This window comes from Anser anser (genome assembly GCF_964211835.1).
Source record: "Anser anser genome assembly, chromosome: 1".
NCBI lineage: Eukaryota > Metazoa > Chordata > Aves > Anseriformes > Anatidae > Anser > Anser anser.
Genome location: NC_139720.1, coordinates 71,815,694 through 71,839,454, shown reverse-complemented (window position 1 = coordinate 71,839,454; position 23,761 = coordinate 71,815,694). Strand labels below are relative to the sequence as shown.

Sequence of the window (23,761 nt, the reverse complement as noted above, 5' to 3'; positions counted from 1 at the left end):
CCAGAATGGGAGAAGCCTTGCTGTGTGCCACCGCTCACCAGAGACTGTATGCTTGTGCTGGAACCTTTTCTTTTTTTCTTTCCTTCTCTCTCTCTCTCTCAAAGCAAAGGTTGTCTGATTAGCCAGTATGATCTGAGATTCCTGCATTATTATTTTTTCCTTCTAATGGACCAGAAGCTGACTTACTTTTATACTAAAGGTTATTTATTCTGTCTGTGGGTTTAATCCTGTTTTTCCTAGGTGGTACTGAGACCAGAATCATGTCCTGATTTGACACTAAGAACCTTTCTGTCTATGACCCTACACATTTTTTATTTTTATTTCTATTTCTGTGGGAAAGTCTGTTTTCTGTAGCGGAGATTTAAACTTCTGCGTTATGGATAATGCACCTAATGGCAATGTGAATGTGAAAAGTCCAGAGTATGCATCGCTCTGTGTTGGTCTAGCATACAAATAGAGGTTCTTTATCTTGTTAGATGGTGATTCTCCAGTTTTCATGCCCCTACTTGTTGCATTGCTAAGTGAAATATGATTTAAGTGTCAATGAGCTGTCCAGCTTGCAAATATCAGATCTGTAAAAAATGGTGACGAGCTCTTTAGTCTCCCCTGGCCTTTCAGGTCAATAAGCAGTTTTTGGACAGATAAAAAGTAAAAATTACGTGTAGTAAATATGTAAGGCCCAATTGCATTTTTATTTTTAAAAATATTTTTGTTTGATTCTCCATTTAAACCAAAATAATACTGATCTGAATGAAATGATACTTTCTAGTAATTGTGAGTCTGCACTGATGCAGCAGTGCCAAAATTCTCACTTATTCTTTTGAATATTATAGAGTGAGAAAACTCTTAAAACTGATGTGAAGACTCCCTGTATTTCTGTTTAAAACCCAGAATTTTATGCATTTACATGGAAAAAAAACAGTATATATGAAATGATTCATAATCATCAAACAATAATTTCCTGGTGCCACAGTTCCCATTTTATGGGCCTGACTTTGTGATTTGAAGGCCCAAATACACGATCTTTACAAATATCTCTTTGGGTTTATAGTAAAGGAAACATATACTTGCTAACTCTCCAAAACAGATCTGTTACTCAGAGAAGTATGACATAAAGCTACAAGAGCTTCAAGAATGACATAAAACCACTGCCGTATCTACTCTGCTGTTGTACAAAGCCTACATGGCGTAGTTACTATGTGTTTACATGTTTACTGTCTTGTCTAGAAGTATAGTTTGCATTGCAATTTGGAGCAGTAAAAATTAATTAGATTCACAAAGGAATGCAATAAATGGCTTTTTTAGTGTTTAATCAAAAGAACAAATACTTTTTGCCAACTACTGTGTTTTAGGATCAAAAAGGTAGCTAGAGAAAGACCATTCAACATCACTTACCCTAGCACTAACAGAGTGGCTTTTTTATCCAACGTATTTTACTTCTCTGCATCCTCTCCTCACTGCAAAATGCTGGTCACGCTGTGGCCCAGCGAATTATTTCAAAAGCATTATGTTGGTCTTTTACTCCCTAGACTTCCCTCTTTGAAGAATCTCTTGGGAATAGCTGCTAGACTGGAAGAGGAATGCTTCATCTAAAGGAGTTTAATCAACATGAGAAGCGAGAGCAAATTGAATCAGGATGGGGTGCTTTTGTCTGGGTGCAAGATGCTAGAAGGTGACATTCATCTTTGCCTTAATTCAGATCAACTACCTTATGTGCACAGGCTCTCAGGGCAATAATACTTTTATAGAAGAGCACAGAGCCTTTTAACCTGTAACTGTTTCTTGCTATACAGGGATCACTGCATACATATTGAGGCCATTTAATACTTGCACTTCCAGGGTAGGAATGTGGCTACACGTGCTTTTGAAAGCACGCAGATTCCCTGCCAGCTCTTGTCTCTGGTCTAGTACTCATAAAAGTGCTCAGCTCTTTGCCCTGCTCCTGTTACAAAGCCTTTCCTATTCCCACCTGCACTTCTGAGACAAACCCAGACATCTCTTGAGGTTGAGCAAAACCTGGACGTTTCTTGAGGTTGTGTTTTCTTCCTCACTGTCTGCATTCCAGTAGAGAACACCTGCCCCTCCTCTATCAGGAGAATAAGACATTTTGAATAGAATAAATCTCATGAGATTCATACCCGTATTTAATACATTGCTGCCTGCAACCCTAGCTCTACCTTGCTGGTGGGGATTCCTGTTATGCAGCATAGTTAGCTAAAGACAGCGTGACTGGAGGTGTGCATAGGCTGATTCAGGTACAAAGCTTCCAGTGCCAGTATGGCCACAGCGTGATGTATGGTAAAAGCTTCTGGACAGAACTGACAACATAGGTTGACGTACATTATTGCATCTTATATCAGCATCCAGGAGACTAGCCTGCACTGCAGGGTGAGGTCATGGGATCGGGACATATGGACAGAATCAAATAAAGGAAGATGTTCTTAAGTTCTAGCACACGTAAAGAGTATGTGTTGTATTCAGTGACTGCATGAGCATGAATCTCAACAAGGTTTTTCTGCTGTGTGCTTGAGGGAAGTAAGAGACTAACCAGGCTTAGCACTTGGTGAGCCAGGCTGTAACTCATCAGGCCAAGAACAGGGCCCATATATTGCTTCTAGTTCTGTCACTTCACATCTGGATTAAATCTTCTGCCTGCAGAGCTTCAGCGCAAGGCCTGAGTCTTGGCCCAAAGCAAATCCATGGGGCATGATTCAATGATCATTCAGGGTTGAAAGACACCTGTAAGCCACAAGATACTGCACATTGGCTGACTCTTCTTAAGGGACAGCGCCATCACTTGTGATGGCAAGACGTGCTTATTGTGATGTTAAAGGTTCTGGGAGAAAAGCCTTCTTGCTACAGTTAAGTTGATGAATTTTTGTCATGTATTTACAGAGGGTTAAGATTGACACTCAGGCAATGGCTGTAGCTCTGTTAACTTGAGGCAAGTTGCTAGGCCACAATAATTTATTCATGCACCTAAGCCCTAAGAGTACATTTGCTCTGTGTTGGCAGAGGCAAGGAGCCTTTACAGTGACTGCAGGTTCCATTTATACCCCAAATCATGCTCTGGTTCAGGGACAGAAAGCAGAAAAATATGAGACAGATTTGTGCTCACTGCTACCTGGATGCACACCCTCACCGCATCAACATCTGCAGAGTCGGGAAATGGCTGTAAAACTCTTCAGCAAGGCCATCACTTCAGATTAGCACTGATCTAAAAATAATGGCAGAACCAAGATCTTTGCACAGTGTGACTGTGGGGGCATGAAAAGTGGGATCGAGGAGAAGAGGAACTGACCTTGTGTCCAACCTTACTGTCAAAATAGGTTCCACCTACTGGAGTAGGGCAAGGAGAGTGTGAAAAGCTTGAAATATACTTCTGTAGGCTGCTTGCCTGCCTTAGTGGGGACTGCGTCTGTCCTCGGACACTGCTAGGTTGGACTCTTTCCTGATTCATTGGTAAAAAAAATATATGTGCTCTCTCCCACATGCTTACATTCATTTTTGGCAATGCTGGGCCCTGCCCACAATGCAGCATGCACTTCTGCTTGATGTGAGGAACGCGGCGCTTACCGGGCTGTTTTGTCACGGTGGGTGTTGACAGATGAGCTGTGGTGGATCTCACGCTTGGCTGATTTCTCTGCCCATCTCCTGAAAATTCTCACCCTCTCCCTGCCAAGTGTCCTCTCCCCCACAGGGAAAATGTGCCAGCAGCTTTGGTGAGAACAACAGCAGCTTAGCTCAACCTCTTGCTGCCAGTTTTCCTAGGAGAAGCTGAAGGTTTGTTTTTGTTTGCTTGTTAGTTTGTTTGTTTTTCTATATGAAAAGTTCATGTGGAGATGAATTCTTGATATTAAAGCTTGTGAAAGCTGCTTTCTCAGTGCTCAGGCAGTTCATATGGTAACAGTATTTTTGCACTGGTAAAAACATTGATGCCAGGATGAGAGGCTGCCTGTCATATGGCTCCGTACCTTTTTCAGGAGCACAGACCTAGTGCTCACGATACAGGCCACCTGTGCCAGACACAGTGCCAGGGAGTGGGGTGGCACCAGTGGCTAATAGTAATGCCAGAGATAAAGTTGCCAGAGATCTGGAGATGCTTCCAGGAGGACTTGTCTGATAGGAACAGGAGAAGCAGAAGACCTGAATGAGCAGTAGGAGAATGCTCCCATGGGTCTCTGTCAGAGGACATGGCCATTAGTGACAGCATTTCAGGGTCTGCCCATACTGACTTTGCTGGAGAAGCAAGAGGGAGCTGAAGGCTACACAAAGCCCACAGTTAGACTGGATATGCCTGATGGTGGTTGCTGGAAGGGGTGTCCCAGCTGAGCTGGGTTCAGGTAGGAAAAAAGCATGCTAGTAGAAGCCACTGAAGCGAGAAGCTGGCCTGCTGATAATCCCCGAGCTGGAGATCTCTTCTTGGGCAGGGTGCCAGATGCACAATATTGGCAGCCTGTTAGAGAGAAAGTCTAGGGAGTGATAGAAGGTGCTGGAATGGAGAAATCCCAAACACACAAGTGCTGCATCAAGTTTTGGTGCTGAGAGTGCTGTGTTTGTGGTGGGGAGGGGCAGTAGGCCCTACTTGAGGCTGCTAGGGGTTATTCTGCATAGTCTTGTTGAAAGGTCTCCAATCAGGGGTCATTCTAAGTACTTAAACACCTGAGGGAGGATACGTGCTGGGGATGCAAATGAAAAATGCATGTGGAGGTTACGTAGCATGAGCCAGATGGGGAAACTGCCCTGCACAGCTTTGCAAACAGAGACTTCACAGGAGAACTGCGGGGCTGTAAGAGTCTGTGAGCTCTTACTTTGAGCTGAGGAGCAGAGCTCCCCAAATGTATCGAAGGTATAGACATTTCTCCCCTTACTGACTCATCTGAGACCAGGATGTTTAAAATAAACTCACAAATCAAGCTTCCAAAAATCCATATTTAGACACCCAAGTGAAGAATAGCTTTTAAGGAGGCCTCTTGGTTGGCATACATTTTTTTCTGCAAATCAAGCCACTTGTTTAAGTGATTAACAGTGGCTTTAGCAGCCAATCTTCAAGAAACACTGAGCATAATCCCTGCCAGAAAGAATTGGCTGTGAATCCTGCCTCATACACACAAATGGCCTTTTGAAAGCAGAAGGCAGCTTTACTTCTCCATAACTCTGTGGAACAAACATACTGTTTGTCATGCTGGAAGCCAGCTGGATAAATGGAAAAGTGCCATAATTTAAAAATAAAAATATTGAGTGTAGGTGAAGAGAACACAGATTTCTGTAGAAATGCAGCTCTTCATTCTGCAGTAATTCTACTTGCCCCTTGGCTTTCAGCAGAATCATCCTAACAGCCGAGCCCTGCAGAGCATTTGGTCCTGGAGAACAAGCCCTCCTTGCAGAAACCCAACGATTTTAAAGGCACGCAGATAAACACGCATAAAATGAACCTCTGAGAAAGACAGCATGGGGGGTGTTTGCAGAGGCAGCTATCCCTACAGCCCCAGCACCGCTCAGCACGGCAGCTCTCAGCGCACATACCTGCTCCAGAGCATCCTCCCAGGGGCGCCGCTCTCCTCCTCCTGTCGCGATCCGTGCTGAGGGCACCTCCGGGAAGGAGGTGCTGGAAGCCGCGCAGCACCTTCACCCCTGCGGGGCTCTGGCGGAGATGCTGGAGACGCTCTGCAGGCTGCGCATCTTGCAGATCTCTCCTTCGATACCGGGGTGGGTGCAAAGCGACGTTTTTTGGGGTACTGCCGCTGATTCCGTCCCCGGCCACGGCTAACGCATCCTGAGGGCGGCAGCTCAGGCATACCGCCTCCCAGACCTCCCAGGCCCCCCTAACCTCCCCCGGGCCCCCCGGACCCCCCGTCGGGTCCGGAGCCGTCAGCACCGCGGACAGCGCCGCGCCTCCCGACGGGGCGGGCTCCGCGCGGCCCCTCCCCGGCCGCCGGGGGCCCTGGGGGACGCGGGGGCAGCCCCGGGAGGATGCGGGCGGCAGCCCGGGGGGACGCGGGGGGGATCCCCGGGGGAGACCCGCCGCTCTGCCCCGCCGGCGCTGGCTGCCGGCGCTGACGTCCGGGTTGCTATGGCGCGGCTGCGGGCGGGGATGCTTTTCTGCCGCCGCCGTCGCCATGGGACCCTGGCAGCTGAAGGGAACGGAGAGGAGGAAGGAGGAGGAGGTGGAAGGAATATTCAATTAGCTTCCTCTGGGAATTCGTGCTCTTTTCTTCTTTCTCCTGTTCCTCATTCCCCTCCTCCTCCTCCTCCTCCTCCTCTTCCTCCTCTTCCTCCTCCTCCTCCTCCTCCTCCTCCTCCTCCTTCTCCTTCTCCTTCTCGTTCTCCTCCTCCTCCTCCTCCTTCTCCTTCTCCTCACTTATGTATGAAGTGTAAAGAAAGTGTCAAATATCAAGCATTTTGCTTCAACATGTGTTAAATTTTACCATCTATACTCTTACCAAGACCGGTATGACTGGGGAATGAGTGCACAGGAAGCTGCCCTAAAATAACATGTTAATTCTGAATAATGTAATACATACAGTTATAGCATTTTGTATAATATATAATAATTATTCAATAAGTTATTAAATTCTCATTGTGCTAATATTTTGGGTGAATAGCAGGCTGCCATGAGAAACCAGGCAAGAGAACATGAGGTCCCTATTAGACAGAGATTCAGAAAACACTCTGGGTCTGTAAGGAGACAGACCCAGCCACCTGCCATGAGGCTTTTCTTCCCTGTCACTGACAAGCAGAAGCACATTTCCCTTTCCCTTTCCCTTTCCCTTTCCCTTTCCCTTTCCCTTTCCCTTTCCCTTTCCCTTTCCCTTTCCCTTTCCCTTTCCCTTTCCCTTTCCCTTTCCCTTTCCCTTTCCCTTTCCCTTTCCCTTTCCCTTTCCCTTTCCCTTTTCCCTTCTTCCTCCTCCTCCTCCTCCTCCTCCTCCTCCTCCTCCTCTTCTTCTTCTTTTCTTCTTCTTCTTCTTCTTCTTCTTCTTCTTCTGCTTCTGCTTCTGCTTCTGCTTCTGCTTCTGCTTCTGCTTCTGCTTCTTCTGCTTCTTCTGCTTCTTCTGCTTCTTCTTCTTCTGCTTCTTCTGCTTCTTCTGCTTCTTCTGCTTCTGCTTCTTCTTCTGCTTCTTCTGCTTCTGCTTCTTCTTCTTCTTCTTCTTCTTCTTCTTCTTCTTCTTCTTCTTCTTCTTCTTCTTCTTCTTCTTCTTCTTCTTCTTCTTCTTCTTCTTTACTGCTCCTACTTCTACTACTAATATTTCTACTACTACTACTTCTACTACTACTTCTTCTACTACTTCTTCTACTACTACTACTTCTACTACTTCTTCTACTACTACTACTTCTTCTTCTTATACGTCTTTTTTCTCTTCTTCTTCTTTTTGAAACTCATTAGGGGAAGAAAAAAAGAGAGAGAAATCAGAATGTCTGGGCCCATTTCCCCCCCGTTTTTCAGTGGAGAAACCCAAATACAGTTTTATAATTTTTATTAGACCTTTCTAGGGCAGTGGAGGAAAAGTGCAGTTACCTGTTGAAAGCTACTTTCAAAGACGAACATTCAAATGAACATGTTTCGTTGTTGTTTTTGAGTAATTTCTGAGGTATATTTCCTTTATTTCATATTTTTAACCTAAATTGTATGCACTGGAGCAACTATCATGGAGTCAAGTCAGAAACATGGAATAGTTCCTATACAAAGAATGGTTTGAATAGACTAGGACTGTTTTGCCTGGTTAGAAATGGGTAAGTTGTGGGCAGATTTGATAGAAGTCTACAAAATTTGAGAGACATGCAGAGTGTGAATCAGAACTGTCTATTCTTTTTCCAACACAAGAATTTGTTGGAAGAGTCTTCAAATGAAGGAACCTGGTTCAGAACATACAGAAGGTGGAGGTGTGGGGGACTCACCTCAAAGTATGGGACTCACCTCAAAGTGTAGGTGTGGCTCTGTGGGACTCTATGCCAAAGGGTGTTGCAGGTGCAGAATTCCACATGGATTTGAGGGGAAATTGGACAAATATTTGGAAAAGTACTAAATATATCTAGGCAGACCTAGGATGCCCTTAATAGACATGCCACATCACTTTCAGAAAATCACCTGAGCTCAGAATCAGGAGGTTGGGAAAGTTCTTGGAGAAAGTATCGTACTGAGGTTGGATCAGTGAAAGCTATCTTTATAACCAAGACAATAACTTTACAAAGTGTGGGGTGGGAATGTGATTTTTCATATGCAACTACAATACATCCTTCCCCAGTTAGAGAATGGCAATCATAATGAAAGCTAGGCCACAAACTAGCTTCCCTTCCAAATATTTCACACTGTATATTTCAAACATTGTTGATTTTTCCTGGTAAGTTTCTTCTTTTTCTGTTTTCCTCCCCACAATTATCAGTGACAGAGAAAGACGGTCATATTTTTCACCATTTTTCAAACTTGGTTTAACTGAGGGTGAAGGAGGGTGAAGGAAAATTATTATCAGATACCCATACTGATAGAGTGTTGCATATGGAAATGGAAACTGCTGAACTGACTCACTGTAGCATTCCTCTTATTTAGGGACACAGCCTTTAACAGTGGTACATGCACGATATGTTGAAAGAAGGTATAAAAATCTAGAATTTGTTTTGGAGGTGCACTTTCTCTTTCTTGCCACATATACATAGGGACCAAGGCCTGAGACACATGGTAATCCTAGTTTCTCACGATCTTAGCTTGCATTGTCTACTTTACCAGCTGTTGAACTATTCAAGCCTTTATCAAATCCAGGTACATCATTTCACTGCAGATAAACTGGAAGAGTTGAAGAGATGTACATGTCATTCAGCATGTTCAGAGAGCCTGAAGAATCAGTTATTTGCTTCTCTGACAAGACCTAAGCATTTTCTTTAATAAGCTTGTCCTGAATGACCCAGGTTATTCCAAATCAGATGTCAATTGTTCCCAGAGCCACAGCTGTAGTTGATTATTTTGAAACTGCCTTTGCAGGGCAAATTAATTTTCACTCAGTGTGGGTCTGTTTTGAATTGTGCATTTGTTCCGCCAAAGCTGGAAGTAAAACTCATTTTCTTTTTTGACACCTGTCACATTTTTAGTATTAAAGAATCATTTATTCCTGTCAATGAACACAGTGACAACCCTGGACAGAGATGCCAGGTCCTCCAAATGACACCTGACTGGAAACAAAAAGGTACTTTGTGCATTCAGTGTTAGAAACATGTTTTTTAGTGGGTGGGAGGAGACAGGAAAATAAACCATACAAAGAGATATGAGGTAATAGGTGCAAATCAAAATACATGGCAAGTTGTGCCTTCTGTGTATTGAGGCCATTAATGCCTGAGGTACTCCAAATGGTGCATACCAAGTCTGTATTTGTAGGGTCAGGCAGTGGGAAAACAGTTTTGATTTATGCACAGGCCCAAATTCTGGCCCATCCTGAGCCTTTTCATTTTGTTCAGTGAGACTAGGCTCTGGAGCTGAGCACACAAGGGTTGCTAGCCCTTAGCAGCAGAATGCAACAGTGCGGCTTCGTAAGAAAGATCAAGCCTTCAATTCCTGTCTTGGTTAATGACTTGGCTGTGCAGAATCCTTGAATCTTCTAGATTGGAAAAGACCTTCAAGATCATCAAGTCCAATACTAAACGTGACCTGCCAACTCCCATCACTAAATCATATCCATTAGTTTAATATCTTTTGGCCAAATTCTGCTCTGGAGCACTGGAGTAAATTCGGGGTAACTCCACTTGGCAAAGCCTAACCTGGTATCATTTAAACCTCACATATTCAGTGGCTGCCCTGGGGCTTAACTTCGCTCAGAGATTTGAGAACCCCATTCAGTGCATGGAATGACATCTATCTTCTCTAAAAATCCTGTGTTTTAGGCTGATTTTCTTGAGGGGTGGACTGGTGACTTGGCATACCTCATACAGGATCCCTTAGGACTTTTAAGTCTGGTGTTGACTGTGCCCCTAAAAGATAGCACAGCAAGGCTGGAGGGTTTTGGTTTTGCCTGCTGTTTCTTCCTCCTGTTTAAATCTCAAGAATGGTTCAAAGAGTAGCAAGAAAACTCCCACAGCCAAGCTAGAGCCATAGCTTTGCTTGGCTGTTCTCAGACCCTGTAAGGTCTAAGCAAGACCCATGAATAGAAAGTGAAATTCTGGGATAACAAGCTCTAGGGACATCTTACCTCAGTTTGGTGTGGAAAGAGTAAGTTGCCCAAAGGGAATATGAGTCACTCTCATTTGCATTCAGAAAAGCTGGGGAAAACCTCAGGTTTTGCTCCATCAGGGCTTAATATTAACTAGTTTTCTTTGTCTCCTCTCCAAGCACTGTATGCAAAGCAGCATTCGCTGGGCCTTGAAGTTAATGAACTGCACCGTGCATTCTGATGACTGACATTTCATGTGGCCTGCATGCACAGAGTGCAGCTGGGATGAGTCACACTTCTCTGCCTGTGGCTGCCACGTCTGCTACATTCTTAAATTAATGCATATATTTGAAATGGAGGGAGTGCTGATGTTGAGCTGTTCATTCAGATACAGTGGTAAGGTCTGTAACTTCTTTGAAGAGGAGTTCATTGCCCTGGAGACACTGATCTGTGAGACAGTTTCCAATCAACTGGTGATATCAAAGTCAGGTGAGCAGGATTGGGACAGAAAGGATTTACAGCAATGCCAATCAAGGATTCCTGTGCAAGGATGCTATGGCAAGCACCGGTAACCTGGATAACCCTGGATAATGCAGTGTGGAATAACAAATTATTATTTTAATCCGATACACGCTCCTGGATCAACACTGTAAGATGTAATACTCTTCCTGAGAACAAGTCTAGTTTTACACCGATACGGGGGATGAGTAGGAAAGGTCATTAGCTGCTGTGCTAATTGTCCTGGCTGCACACCCCCTCTGTCCAATCACAGCTGTGTCCAGCCTGAAATATGTGCTGCATATTGGCACAGCAACAGAGAGGTCTGCCTGGCTGAGTGCTGTGGGCAGCTGCCTGAGGAGGACAGGTATTTAAACAAACACTCTTACTACAGAGCTGTCTGACAGTGCATAGATCCACTGTATCTACGGGAGTAATGGGCTAGCAATGAGTTTAGTAGGAGTAGCCTTTAGTCCTCAGCATGTTTCACTCAGTTGAGTAAAACTTTATGTAAACTTTTACACAGTGAGCCAAAAAGGAACCAGGTATTCAGAAAATGAAACTTTATGCAAAGCCAATGAAGGTGACTTCTGAAAATGGGACTGTAGCTTTCCTTCCAACATAGACCTTGGTGTGTTGAAGAGAGCAAAACTTAAGTATGTTTCCATAAACATATTGAAGAAAAATGAAGTGAAATGTTAGATATGGTGAATTGAGCCCTTATCAACATATTCAACATATAAAGCATCCATCTCACTTGGCCTGGATATATAATCAAAGAAGATGTCTCACTGTTTTGAATAACCACTAACATGGACTTCATGAGTTTTCCCAGGGAGAAAATCCAAACTGGGAAAAGATTCATCGTTTAAACTCTCTCATAAACATTTTTACATGTTCATATTTAAGGCTTTGATTATTTTCAGATATTTTTCATAAAATCCTTGCCTTGTTATATTCAGCAGCTTGTCTCTGTTTCAGTGGAGGAGGACTAGGAACATCCCTTCACAGCTTGAACCCACATGGGGTCGCAATGACTTCTCATGTTCTGATGCTGCCTTTAAACATATAGACTCTTGTCTGTTCTAAGATGGAATTCAACCAGCAAGTCTGGCATAGGGCTTAGGTGTTCTGCATGTTCTAATTATCCTTGTTCACACCCTTCCGGTCAAGCCTGGCTGTCAACGACAACTGGAAAATTGGGTCCATCTGTTCCCTCCAAAAGAAGCAATCAAAGGGCATTAGTGAGGAAAGTACTCCACATGAAGTACTACTGGCATGTCTGCTTTCAGCCAGACCTCAATCTTATTAAAATCAGTAAAATTGCTCCCACTGACTTCGGTAGGGAAATTGTTTATTATTCTGAAATTTTCTGCTTTAGTTTTGCAAAGGAAGCAAGGTCAGGCTTTATCTTAAGGTGATTTATATAAATAACTCATTACAGGATTAAAAACTGATGACTCAATTCATACAGAACCCAAAAAAATCAAAGGGGCGCTTACAACAACTTATATAACAACCTTGAATGATCTCATAGCATCCACAATAAATTCTGCTGATATGCATATCACACTTATCCCTATTATATAAACTCATAATAGTTCATATAAACTATTTATCAAAGTAATATTGCTAAAAATCTCAACTAGCAGATCTAGTTGGAGATGTGTCAGGAAGCTGTGCACAAAGTTTGGGAACTCATGTCACTTTTGACATCTGCAGACCACTCAATTGGTCTATTGAATGTTACTTCTGTTGTGAAACTTACTTCTGGGAGAATATGAGATAGGAAGCTCTGTGGTTGGAGCATAATGTAACTCTAGGAAGCCAACTTCTTTTCTGGGTTAGTTTTATCATTAAAAAAAAAAAAGCTGGGGGGAACTGATTTCAAACAAAACTGTAACAAATGACAGACAATCCCTGAGAATGGGTTCCAGGTTTTATCATATATTGGCTGTTGTTTCCCCTCACCTCTGAATTTGCTCTTAAAAATGAGTGTGAGATAATTGCGTGTCTATTGTAAAAATAGCCATCATCTGTCACTCACCACGGCAAGCAGCTTTTCTTACATGAACAGAAATGGTAATTTCTTTCCCCCCACTATGAAGAAAACTCTGGGGTTATTTGTGAAGCACTCAAGCCCATAGCTTGAATCCTGTCTCATCGGGAGCTGCGTAAATGGAGCCACCCCTTTGAAGTGCCTGGGGTGGCAGTGCTGGAATCAGGCCCTTTGTCTGTCCTGGGCAGAGCAGTAGCCACGTAAAAAATTGTGGTGTTAAAGGCAGAAAGGGGACACTGGTGGTGCAGGAAGCTGGCAGTGGCCAGGGAGACATGAGCTTTGACCCCATGCCATGCTGTAGTGCAAGGCATTGGGAGGTGGTGATAACCAGGATGACCCCTTCCACTCATGGAGCCCCTGAGATGGAAAAGGCATTGAGGTGCTTGTGTCAGGACATAAATTCCTCTCTGGGGCACTGGCTCAGAGCCCAGTTCATTATTCCTTCCTATGACAGGTTCAGGTTCACTTTCTGAAGGCTGCTATGAGCCAGGAAAGGTCACAGCTCTGGCTCTGGCTTGTCTTGGGGAAGAGTGTGGAAGGATGCACATCAGAGCGACTTCCACCACTCCCATGTCCTTCCAGCAATATCCTTTCATGGTCATGGTGGACAAAACTCTCACATGCATGAAACTGCATGAGAAAAAAAGTGCACCAAAGAGGCACAGAAAATAATGGTGAGAGGCGGTTATCATTATTTACTGACTAGAGTCAGTGTGGTTTTGGGGCTCTGACATTCAAAGGGACCTGTTCCTTTTCCTAGCCTTCTGGCTGAGAAGGTGAACTCGACCCTAGGGGTTTATAAACCAGAAAAGGGATGCTGCCTTTGTGCACCAGAAATCTGCCAGGGCTTTGCTTACACTTTCTTAGCAACACCAAGACCAAAAAAAAAAAAAAAAAAATCACCACCCACAACAGTTTTGCATCATTACTCTTTCAAAATGCCCCCCTCTGAGAAAGAAATTCTCTGAGAACACATACAAATAGGCGTTAGATATACAAGCTGAGGGGCTAAATGTCATATCTGAAACACAAACATATATAATTGGAACAAGCTTCCTGCTCCCTGCCTTCCAGACTGACTCAATAACTCTTGGAAAAACCCTCACTGCCAGATGAACTTCATGGTGCAACCCAAAGCGCAGAGGCTCAGCTCCGATAAAGTAAGCTAGGACGGACCCCCACCCCCACCCCCGGGGTTAAGGCTCTCCCAGCCGCCCAGCACACCCCAAACCTGGCGTTCAGGGCCGGGCTGGTCTGAGCCCAGCTTCCCAGCCGAGCTCTCTCGTCCTCGCACCGTGCGGCTGTCGGAGGCGATGCTGAGCATCCCTCGGGCCGGGGCTAGTGAAAGCAAATCACTGCTGCCCTCCTGCGGCACCGGGCTCGGCATGCCAGGAGCGAGCTGCCCGTGTCCGCCAGCCTCTCCAGCTGGCTCTTCTGTCCTGGGGAGGGAAGGGAGAGCTCCCCGGCACTGGGATTTCCTCACTGTCTGCATGCCCGGGGTTGTTGGCACCTCCTCTACTTTTAACACCGAAGTTAGGTGCCTGAGCCTGAAGCCCCAGCAAGTAAATCAAAGAAGGGTAAAAGCATAACCATCTGTCCCTGTTCATCACAGCCCTTTGGAGGAACTCGCTTTCTTCCCTTGAGTACATGGTGAATTCAGACCATGCAGAGGCAGGAGCCTGAATAGCCATCAGTGCCTGAGCAGCCTCTGCAAAATAACACAGCACAAGATTTCCTGAATTCTTATTTATTTATTTATTTATTTATTTATTTTATCCATGGTGCTTATTTATTCATTTATTTATCTCTAAATTGGAGAGACATGGATTTGAAGGATGGACTGTTTGGTGGATAAGAAATTGGCTGGAAGTTCTCAGCCAGAGAGTTGCAGTCAATGGCTCAATATTCAGGTGGAGAACATTAACAAGTGGTGTCCCTCAAGGGACCATATTAGGATCAGTACCACCTTCTATGTCAATGACATAGACAGTGCAGTTGAGTGCAGCTTCAGCTAGTCTGTGGATGACATCAACCTGAGTGGTGCAGTTGGTGCAACAGAAGGAAGGGATGCCATCCAAAGAGACCTGCACAGGCTTGAGAAGTGGGCCCACAAAAACCTCATGAAGTTCCACAAGACCAAGTCAAGCACCTTGGTAGGGACAATCCCAAACATCTGTGGAGATTGGGTGATGAATGTATTGGAGATGAATGGAATTAGGAGAAATTTTTTTATTCAAAGTGTTTTGCAGCATTGGAATAGGCTACTCAGGGAAGTGGTTGAGTCACCATCCCTGGAGGTCTTCAAGAAATCGAGTAGATGTAGAACTTAGTAGCATGGTTTAGTGGTGAACTTTAGTACTAGGTTAAAGATTGGACTGGATGATCTTAGAGGTCTTTTTCAACCTGAAAGATTCTATGATTCTATGATTTAGAGCAGCACTGTGAAGGATTTGGGGCTATAGTGGATGAAAAATTGGACGTGAGCAGGCAGCCTACACCTGCAGCCCAGAAAGCCAACTGTATTCTGGGCTGCACCAAAAGAAGCATGGCCAGCAGGTTGAGGGAGGGGATTCTCCCCCCACTCTGCTCTTGTGAGGCCCCACTTGGAGTGCTGCAGCCAGCTCTGGGCCCACAGCACAAGAAGGATGTTGATCTGTTAGAGTGGTTCTGGAGGAGGGCCACGAAGATGATCAGAGGGCTGGAGCACCTCTCCTGTGAAGACAGGCTGAGAGAGCCAGGAACGGTCAGCCTGGAGAAGAGAAGCATCCAGGGAGACGTTATAGCAGCCTTCCAGTTCTTAAAGGGGGCTTATAAGAAAGATGGAGAAAGCCTTTTTAATAGGGGCTGTAGTGATAGGACAAGGAGTAATGGTTTTAAAATGGAAGAAATTAAGTTTGGATTAGATATTGGGAAGAAATTATTTATTATGAGGATGGTGAGGCACTGGAACAGTTTGCCCAGGGAAGCTGTGGATGCCCCATTCCTGGAAGTGTTCAAGGTCAAATTGGATGGGGCTTTGAGCAACCTGGTCTGGAGGAAGAGGGGTTGGACTAGATGATCATTAAAGGTCCCTTCCAACTCAAACCATTCTATGATTCTATGATTTAGGACTTCTCGGTGACTGGATACTGGTGGTGGCTCCTCAGAAGGCCTTGCTGTCTCATTTATCTTCCCTGTTTCACACATATACAGCCATTCTTTGTACTAAAGATCACTAGACTACTTCTGATGACCTGCATGTGCTGGGCACCGAGGGCCAGAGGCGCCTGCACTGCTATAACTAGACCTTAGGAAGCGAGGATTTTTAGTGAAGGAATGTTGAGACAGCAGCAGTTGTAGATTAAACAAATGTGCTATGCTGGGTGACAGCTGGCAAGCAGGGGAGGTGCTGGTGCATTCAGCAAGGCTAAATTCTGTACTAAGTTTAATTCCAGAGTAACCTCCCTGAAATAAATAGAGGAACTTTGGACTGACTCCTTTGTATTGGAGAACAGACTTCGTGATTATATGAAAAAGTAAAACTGGTTAAGAGTTTCAGGAAAAGTTCAGTCAAGATAGTGAAACCCAAATGTTACAATCAGCCCTTTCTCCTCTTTTCTAGTAGGGTTTCTGGGGCTGAATTCTTATACACATTTCTCTATTTTTAGAGGGGCTTATGGGTTTACTTTTATAAAAGAGGTCCAGATGCTCCTTTCATTTACACTGTTGCATATGTGCCTGTTTTAAGGTGGTTCTCTGCTACTTGATCTTACATAAGCAAGACCAAAAAATCACAACAGAGTTTATTGCAGCTGAGTGGCAGGTGAACCAAGGTGCAGGACATGTGGAAGACAATGAGCAGAAAGGCTCCAGGCATCCTCATGCACAAATCCCGCTAATGTCAATGGATCATGGGAATGTGCATCTGAAGGTAGAATTTGGCAAGTCTTGCCTCTTCCCCCCTTCCAAAGCATTAAGGCTTTGTAGTCAGGAAGGAGAGCCAAGAGTCATACAAGAAATCTCTGCAGAGAGAAAGATTGTTCTTGCAGGAACAGTTATTCTATTTTATTTTATTTTATTTTATTTTATTTTATTTTATTTTATTTTATTTTATGACTGGATTTTAATGCTTATCAGATGTGAAGTTCATGGGAAGAATAATTAAGCCCAAGCAAGGTATTACTTAGAGTGAGAAATGGCTGGGCAGGTAAGTATATTGGTGTTGAGGGATCAGACTTGTAGCAGATTAAAATACACTAGGGTGATAGGTAGGGCTGGCTAAGGGTTGCCACCTTTGAAATAAAAATGGCACCTTGGTCATGTGGCTGCTGGGCATGCTGTGCGTACATGTACTGGCTTTCAGAGCAGTAGGCAAATCCAGAATGAACCCGGCCCCAGCTCACTGTTGGCATCCTCGTACTGGGGCCGTGCCATGACTTACTTCTGTCTAGACTGGTTTGTAAGAGATGTCTACACAACCTAAAATGACAAAATAAGGATGGGCCACTCTGATGAGATCTGTCTGAATCCAGAAGGAACGTATCGAGGTAAATTGCAGGGACCTCACTGACATATCATCACCATGTGTACCTAGTGTTTTGTTATGAATAAATAAATAAATAAATAAATAAACGAACAAACAAATATTGGATCTGCTAATCCAGCTTCATGTTTGCCAGTCCTGCTTTACTTAAGGTCTATCAGGCCAGGTCTTTCATCTGGAACTGAATTTTCTTATCAAAATTCTGTATTTAGCTGATGAGTTGTTTTAGCAGCTGAAGTGTGGAACGAGCCCACTAAAGCAGCAGGACATACACAGCTTCACCTCAGCAAGCTGCCTCTTCCAGGGCTTACATAGTCTGCTGAAAAGTGTGGGTTTCATGATGATGTGGCTATTTCTTTTCTTCCAAATCAGCATCTTTCCAAAAAATATCTGCTGATATCATCAGACCCGATCTTGTGTTACAGCAAATGAGCCAAAGTTTCATTGATGGTGCTGAAAGCATTGATGGTGCTTTGCTGTTTTGTGCTAGCTGGTGTTCTGTACCATTGAAGTTATGGGAATTTTGAAGTTGTCAGGAAAGGGAAATTGAGTCACACATCTCTCCTGTTGTTGTTAATACCATGTGACCTATTTTCCTATACTGTCCTCTCTGTGTAATTTAGCTTGTGGGCACTTCAGGGAAGAGGAGAGGAAGGAAGTATCCTTAATGTGCTCTGCCATGAAACTAGGCAGGTTGATTGACTATTTTTTACTACAGAAGACTGTAGATTTAACATTGCAGACTTTACTCTTTTAAAGTGTTCATCCCTCCCTTAAATTGTGAATTTGGCTTAGAAAGGCTAAAACCATGGGATTTTATTTATCCTTTTTCTTTGTTGTTTGTTTGTTTCCACCAGCATAGTCTAAAGGGCTGGCTCAGGCTTTTACCATAACTGTGAGAGCGCTAAAAGTTCTTTTTCAGATCATTTATATTGAAAGTATTCATAGGATATCAGTGGGGGTGTGAAAGGAAAAATGCCAGGTGAGACCTGAGCTAATGCCCTAGGAGTTGGCTGAGCTGTCCTCTCCCATGGAGGAAGCTGGTTGTCTAACAAAAGCATGCCTGCCCGTGGTGCCCTTCATCATAGTGGTACACAACTGGGAAAAGGGGATTACCTGTCTGAGTGAACAAATGTGAGAGGTGCCTCTGGCTTGCAGGGGTTATATCTGAGCAAGCACTCTGTTCATTGAAGGTCAAATCCTACCTTTTCACTTTCACTGGACAGTAATTTTCTCCATAAGGTAACAGGTCTAAAATCAGTGTAGTTGGACATGGTCTGATACAATTCTCCGTAGATGGGAAAGATGGGTAGTCTTACTGAGGGGTTTTGACTGGAAATCGTTATCATTGATGTGTTTCTGACATGACATAGATTGGTCCCGAGCCGCTGAATACTTGAGCTACCAAAATATTGGAAATCAAGGCAAGAAGTGATCCTAGATGCTAAAACATAGCCCTTTTATTTGTAACGCCAGCCATTAGCTGAACCATTTTTGTGTCATCCATTACGTATAAAATAAAACAGTACTTCTTCTGTCTTACAGGGATACTGACAGCCAGTGGCTTGGAGAAGGTGTCTTTGACTTGCAGGGCCTGAGAGCAGAGCATGCCTCTCATGGGGTAGATAACCAGTGGTGTGAAAGGACAGGACTGTACCAGACGGGCCTTCAGGAGGAAACGAGCAGGCACAGAGGCTCTGTGGTTACAGAACGGGTCAAGGCTGTGGGTACATATCGGTATGTCAGATTTTCTTGACTGTTTTAATTTGGAGCTTGTGAGGCTGAACATATGAGATGCTCATCAGCTCAGAGGTGGAAAGTGCCTCCTTCTTGATGTTTAGCTCTGCTTGGCCCCTTGACAGCCAGAAGCCTTGTACTTCCTCTCCTTCCCTTCTTCCCTTCCTCTTTTCTTCTCTCCTTTCCTCACACAATCATGGAAAGGTTGAGGTGGGAAGGGACCTCTGGAGGTCATCTTGTCCAGCCCCCCTGCTCAAACAGGGCCACCTTGAGCAGGCTGCCTAGGGCCATGGCCAGTCGGGTTTTGAACATCTCCAAGGAGGGAGACTGCGCTGCCTCACAGGGCAGCCTGTTCCTTCTTCCTTCCCTCCATTCCCAGCCACTTGCACTCCTTGCTTCAGTCAGTAGATGTCAGCGAGATCCAGCCAGTGCTCCCGGGGCCCCCAGGCCGTCGCTTGGGCATCCTGTGAGGAGAAAACCCTGGTGAAATCCAGAAGAAATATTTGGCAAACAAGTCAGCGGGGGAGGAAGCGCAAGTACAGTAAAGTGACAGGGAGAAGTGGTGTTTGGGGAGTTTTTTCCCAGTGAGTCAGAGCAGCCTCAGTGATGTTGGCTGTGCACTGCATAAAGCTGCAGAAGGGAGTTTTGCAGCTGGTTAAAGCAGATTCAGCTCCAGCAAAGCTGGTGTTTGAGCAGGGACAGCCAACACTGTGGTGTAGGTGCTGTATGTGATAGAGACCTCTTCGCTGCCTGTGCGGTAATATTGAATCCTTGCATTTCAGTACCCTTGGAAAGTCCTCCACATGTTTTAGACAAATTCACCCAGTCCTGACTTTGCAGATACAGCCGCAGATTGCTTCATCTGAAGTGCCTGGGTTTGCCCATTTGTGAAATGAAGCGGACAATGACCACATACTGGTAGTCCCAGGGCTATAGCACAAGTGTGCTTTCCACCTGACTCAAACAGTTAAAACACAAGAGGATGGGGATTTTATGTGCTGGGATGGGCACCTTCATTCAGTGTCTGTGTTCTCTTTGGATTGAACTGCAAAAATGACAGCTATGTCTGCTTGTAAAGACAGCTGATAAGAGTAGTTAGGGAACAATGCTCCTTTTTACAAATGGGCTGTGAAACCCTTGGCAACTATCTTTGGAGATCTAGGTGAAGTAATTGAAGGTGCACAGGTAGAGCCAAATTGCCTTGTGTAGCTGCTCTGCTCCATGCTGGAGGCAGCTGCGTGCAGCAGGTTGGTTGACATGACTCAGTCATGCACAACCCAGCTCCTGAGGTCGCTTCACCATTAATGTGTCAGTGGCCGTGAGAGATGAAGGCAGAGGCAGTTATGGTTTTGCACCTGGCCCTGCCTATGGTCTTTGCCATGCCTGTGGGGAACTATGCCCTATGGGGTCAGCCTGAAAATGAGCTGTGGGGGCTGAGCTGGAAGCAGCAAGGAACAGCTCTCAGCTCCTGCTCTCTAGGCAGGAGGTGATTACTTTTTTATACGGTGAGTAAGGAAATAGACACGACATTCAAGCTGGTTACCCAGAGAAGGGAGCTGAATACAACTCTACTTCTTTTTATTTGCTGCAGGGAGTCAAAGCCCAGCATCCCTGGGAACAAGAGGTCTAAATACTTCTTCAGTCTTTTGAATTAGGCATCACAGAAATGTAAGTCTCTTACAGATGCCGTGGTAGGTGGTCTAACTTTAGCCCTTAATCCCTCTGTGCCTCTGCTCCCTCTTTTTTAAGATACAGATAGGGATACTTTGCAGCATAAATATCTCACAGACTGTGATATTTTCTGATACTTTGTTACTGCGGTGGCAAAATATGTAGGCAGAACATTACTATTTGCTATTAAATTTCCACAGCTGGCTTTTTAAACAAGAGCTTGTATGTTTTGGAAACAGAGCAAGGGAGGGCTGGAGACGGAGAGGACGTGCTCAGCCCTGACTGTGGGGCAGAGGACAGGAAAAGATGCTGCTCACAACCTGCATTTCTGGCTCTGGGGCTGTGCTGAAGGGCACCGAGCTGTGAAGGTCTCGAGCTGAGGAACAGTGACAGTAGGAAGCCTGTCAAAAAGTAACAGAAATCTGCCGCCTGGCCAATTCACCTTTATAAAACAATGAAAAATCACAGCATCTTCTGGAGCTGCATCTTGACGTTTCGGGACATGAAGCATGGGTATGCCAGCAGGAGCACTGCTGCTGTCCTTGGGAAGGGTCACAGAAATTCCCATGTCCTACAGCAACTCTGTCACAGGCAACAATGCTTAGGGGCTTCCCTGGGCTCTACTGTACCATATAAAAGGCATGTGATTAATCCACTTAGCTTGTGGGCATCGAGTGCTTGGCTTAAGGAGAGAAAGGATCTAATATGGGTCTTAATGCCTCAAGTGGATTTCCTAGTAACTCAAGGCATGAGATTTTTCTTACCAAGATTAGTTAGATTACTTGATGGAAATGGGAATCTGGAGATGTGGGTGTAGTTAAAGGGGGAAATGGGGAAGGAACGGTGTAACTGTAAGTTCTTTCATGGAACGTGGGAAGATAAGAATGTATTTTGGGAGGTGACAGGCTCACTTATTTTTATGAGTGCGGGAAAAGGACCATGCTTTGGGAAGACACAGTATGAGAGGGATGAAAGTGAAGGATATGTAGAAATATAAGGCCCTGAGACCAGGAAAGACTGGTTATGAAGAAGATGTATAACCAACTGGGGGGTAATGTACTGCAGAGAAGAAAAAGAACTCTGACTATTCAACAGGTTAGAAGAAGAACAGGTTAGAGAAGGAGGAGGAGAGCTCCATACAGGGTCGATCTGTGTTGTCCAAACTTGTTTGCTATTCAGTGTGGTTATAGTACTTCAAGACCATCTAAACATCCTGCTGCCTGACATTAGCTTATCCACCAAAGACTTGGTGCCTGCTGACTGGGGAGAGATGTGTTTGTATTATATGGCAGCTCTCTGTTAAATATTAACTTATTGCTGCCAATCTTGCAAGTCATTCTGTTGTATCTGCAACTCTATTTACACAAAAGGAGAATATTTGTCCTGCAATGAGAATTTCCTGTTCCTGGCTGTTTCGCTGTTAATGTTTTGATTGAGAACTCAGGCTTTATTTTCTAAAAATAAAAATATTTTTAGAAAATATCTGCTTTCCTCATAAAATAATTTTGGTCAAGACCTAACATTTCTTAACTTTCGTCTGAAAGGCTTTCATTGCTTGTGATAGCCATTGTGTGAAAATGTATGCTTTTCAAGTTAATAGCTTTTCTTTTCTTTTCTTTTCTTTTCTTTTCTTTTCTTTTCTTTTCTTTTCTTTTCTTTTCTTTTCTTTTCTTTTCTTTTCTTTTCTTTTCTTTTCTTTTCTTTTCTTTTCTTTTCTTTTCTTTTCTTTTCTTTTCTTTTCTTTTCTTTTCTTTTCTTTTCTTTTCTTTTCTCTTCTCTTCTCTTCTCTTCTCTTCTCTTCTCTTCTCTTCTCTTCTCTTCTCTTCTCTTCTCTTCTCTTCTCTTCTCTTCTCTTCTCTTCTCTTCTCTTCTCTTCTCTTCTCTTCTCTTCTCTTCTCTTTTCTTTTCTTTTCTTTTCTTCTCTTCTCTTCTCTTCTCTTCTCTTCTCTTCTCTTCTCTTCTCTTCTCTTCTCTTCTCTTCTCTTCTCTTCTCTTCTCTTCTCTTCTCTTCTCTTCTCTTTTCTTCTCTTTTCTTTTCTTTTCTTTTCTTTTCTTTTCTTTTCTTCTCTTTTCTTTTCTTTTCTTTTCTTTTCTTCTCTTTTCTTTTCTTTTCTTTTCTTTTCTTTTCTTTTCTTTTCTTTTCTTTTCTTTTCTTTTCTTTTCTTTTCTTTTCTTTTCTTTTCTTTTCTTTTCTTTTCTTTTCTTTTCTTTTCTTTTCTTTTCTTTTCTTTTCTTTTCTTTTCTTTTCTTTTCTTTTCTTTTCTTTTCCCAACAACAATTAGGATTTTATATTGGAAACTTCCTGTTTTCCACACAGCTTCATAGTTTAGTAAAGCTGTTCATGAGCCAGGCCAAGAAGCAGAGCAGAAGATGGAGAGTGGTCTGCCTGAAGCTGCTCCTTGTTTGGGAGAGTAGCAGTTAAGCAAAGATGGGTTTAGAGCAAAAACAGAAAATAATCTTTTTTTTTTGACATGTATTGTGAAAAAATTTTTTCTGCTTCCTCATCCCATGACTTCAAGGTCTAAAATACTTTCAGTTCTCAATAATGTGGGTTTGTTGGTGTAGGTTTTTTCATTTGTTTTTTTTTGTTTGTTTGTTTTGTTTTGTTTTTATATTTTTCTGTGCCTTCACTGAGATGAAGCAGTTACTAAGAAGCTGTGTCAATGGAGAGCAGGAGGCTAAGCCCCGCCCCAAGACATCAGACGTGGCAATCCTTTGAGCTCCCCTTGTGTTTTCCTCACATCTTGCCTCTCATTCTTCTGAAGGAGTGAGGAGTCTCTCTCCTACAAGGTCACTAAGAGAGTGAGTGACATTTGGTTTCAAATCAATACCTCTGCAAGCTACAGTTCAAACTGGTTTGCCTCTTCTGACAGGTAAGAGCAAAGACAGCAAGCCCTATTAGAAAACTTATTGGCCTGCTTATGACTTTAAACACAATTCAGCACATAACTGGATGCTCTTTAAAACACACCAGTTCGTAAAAGTCTAGCTTTAACAGGCATTGAGATTAATCTCAGCAAATTAATGTGTTTTTACCATGTCCTGCTCTACTGTTTACAAATACCTGTTGGAGAATAAGCAGTAGTTCTTTCTGAGGGTGCTGCCCTGTCTTCTGGAGCACATGGAGCACTGCCCAGCTTC

At 43.8% G+C, this 23,761-nt stretch overlaps 1 protein-coding gene across 1 annotated transcript in view; it reads right to left on the bottom strand.

The window, feature by feature from the left end:
* Nucleotides 1-6,919, bottom strand: part of LOC310892380 (uncharacterized protein) — a 36,371-nt gene extending 29,452 nt beyond the window's left edge. Inside the window, exon 1 of the mRNA XM_083820070.1 lies at nucleotides 5,527-6,919. Coding sequence (XP_083676196.1) covers nucleotides 5,527-6,121 — 595 coding nt within the window. The 5' untranslated portion in view covers nucleotides 6,122-6,919. The remainder of the gene's footprint in view (nucleotides 1-5,526) is intronic.
* Nucleotides 6,920-23,761: the final 16,842 nt, after the last annotated feature.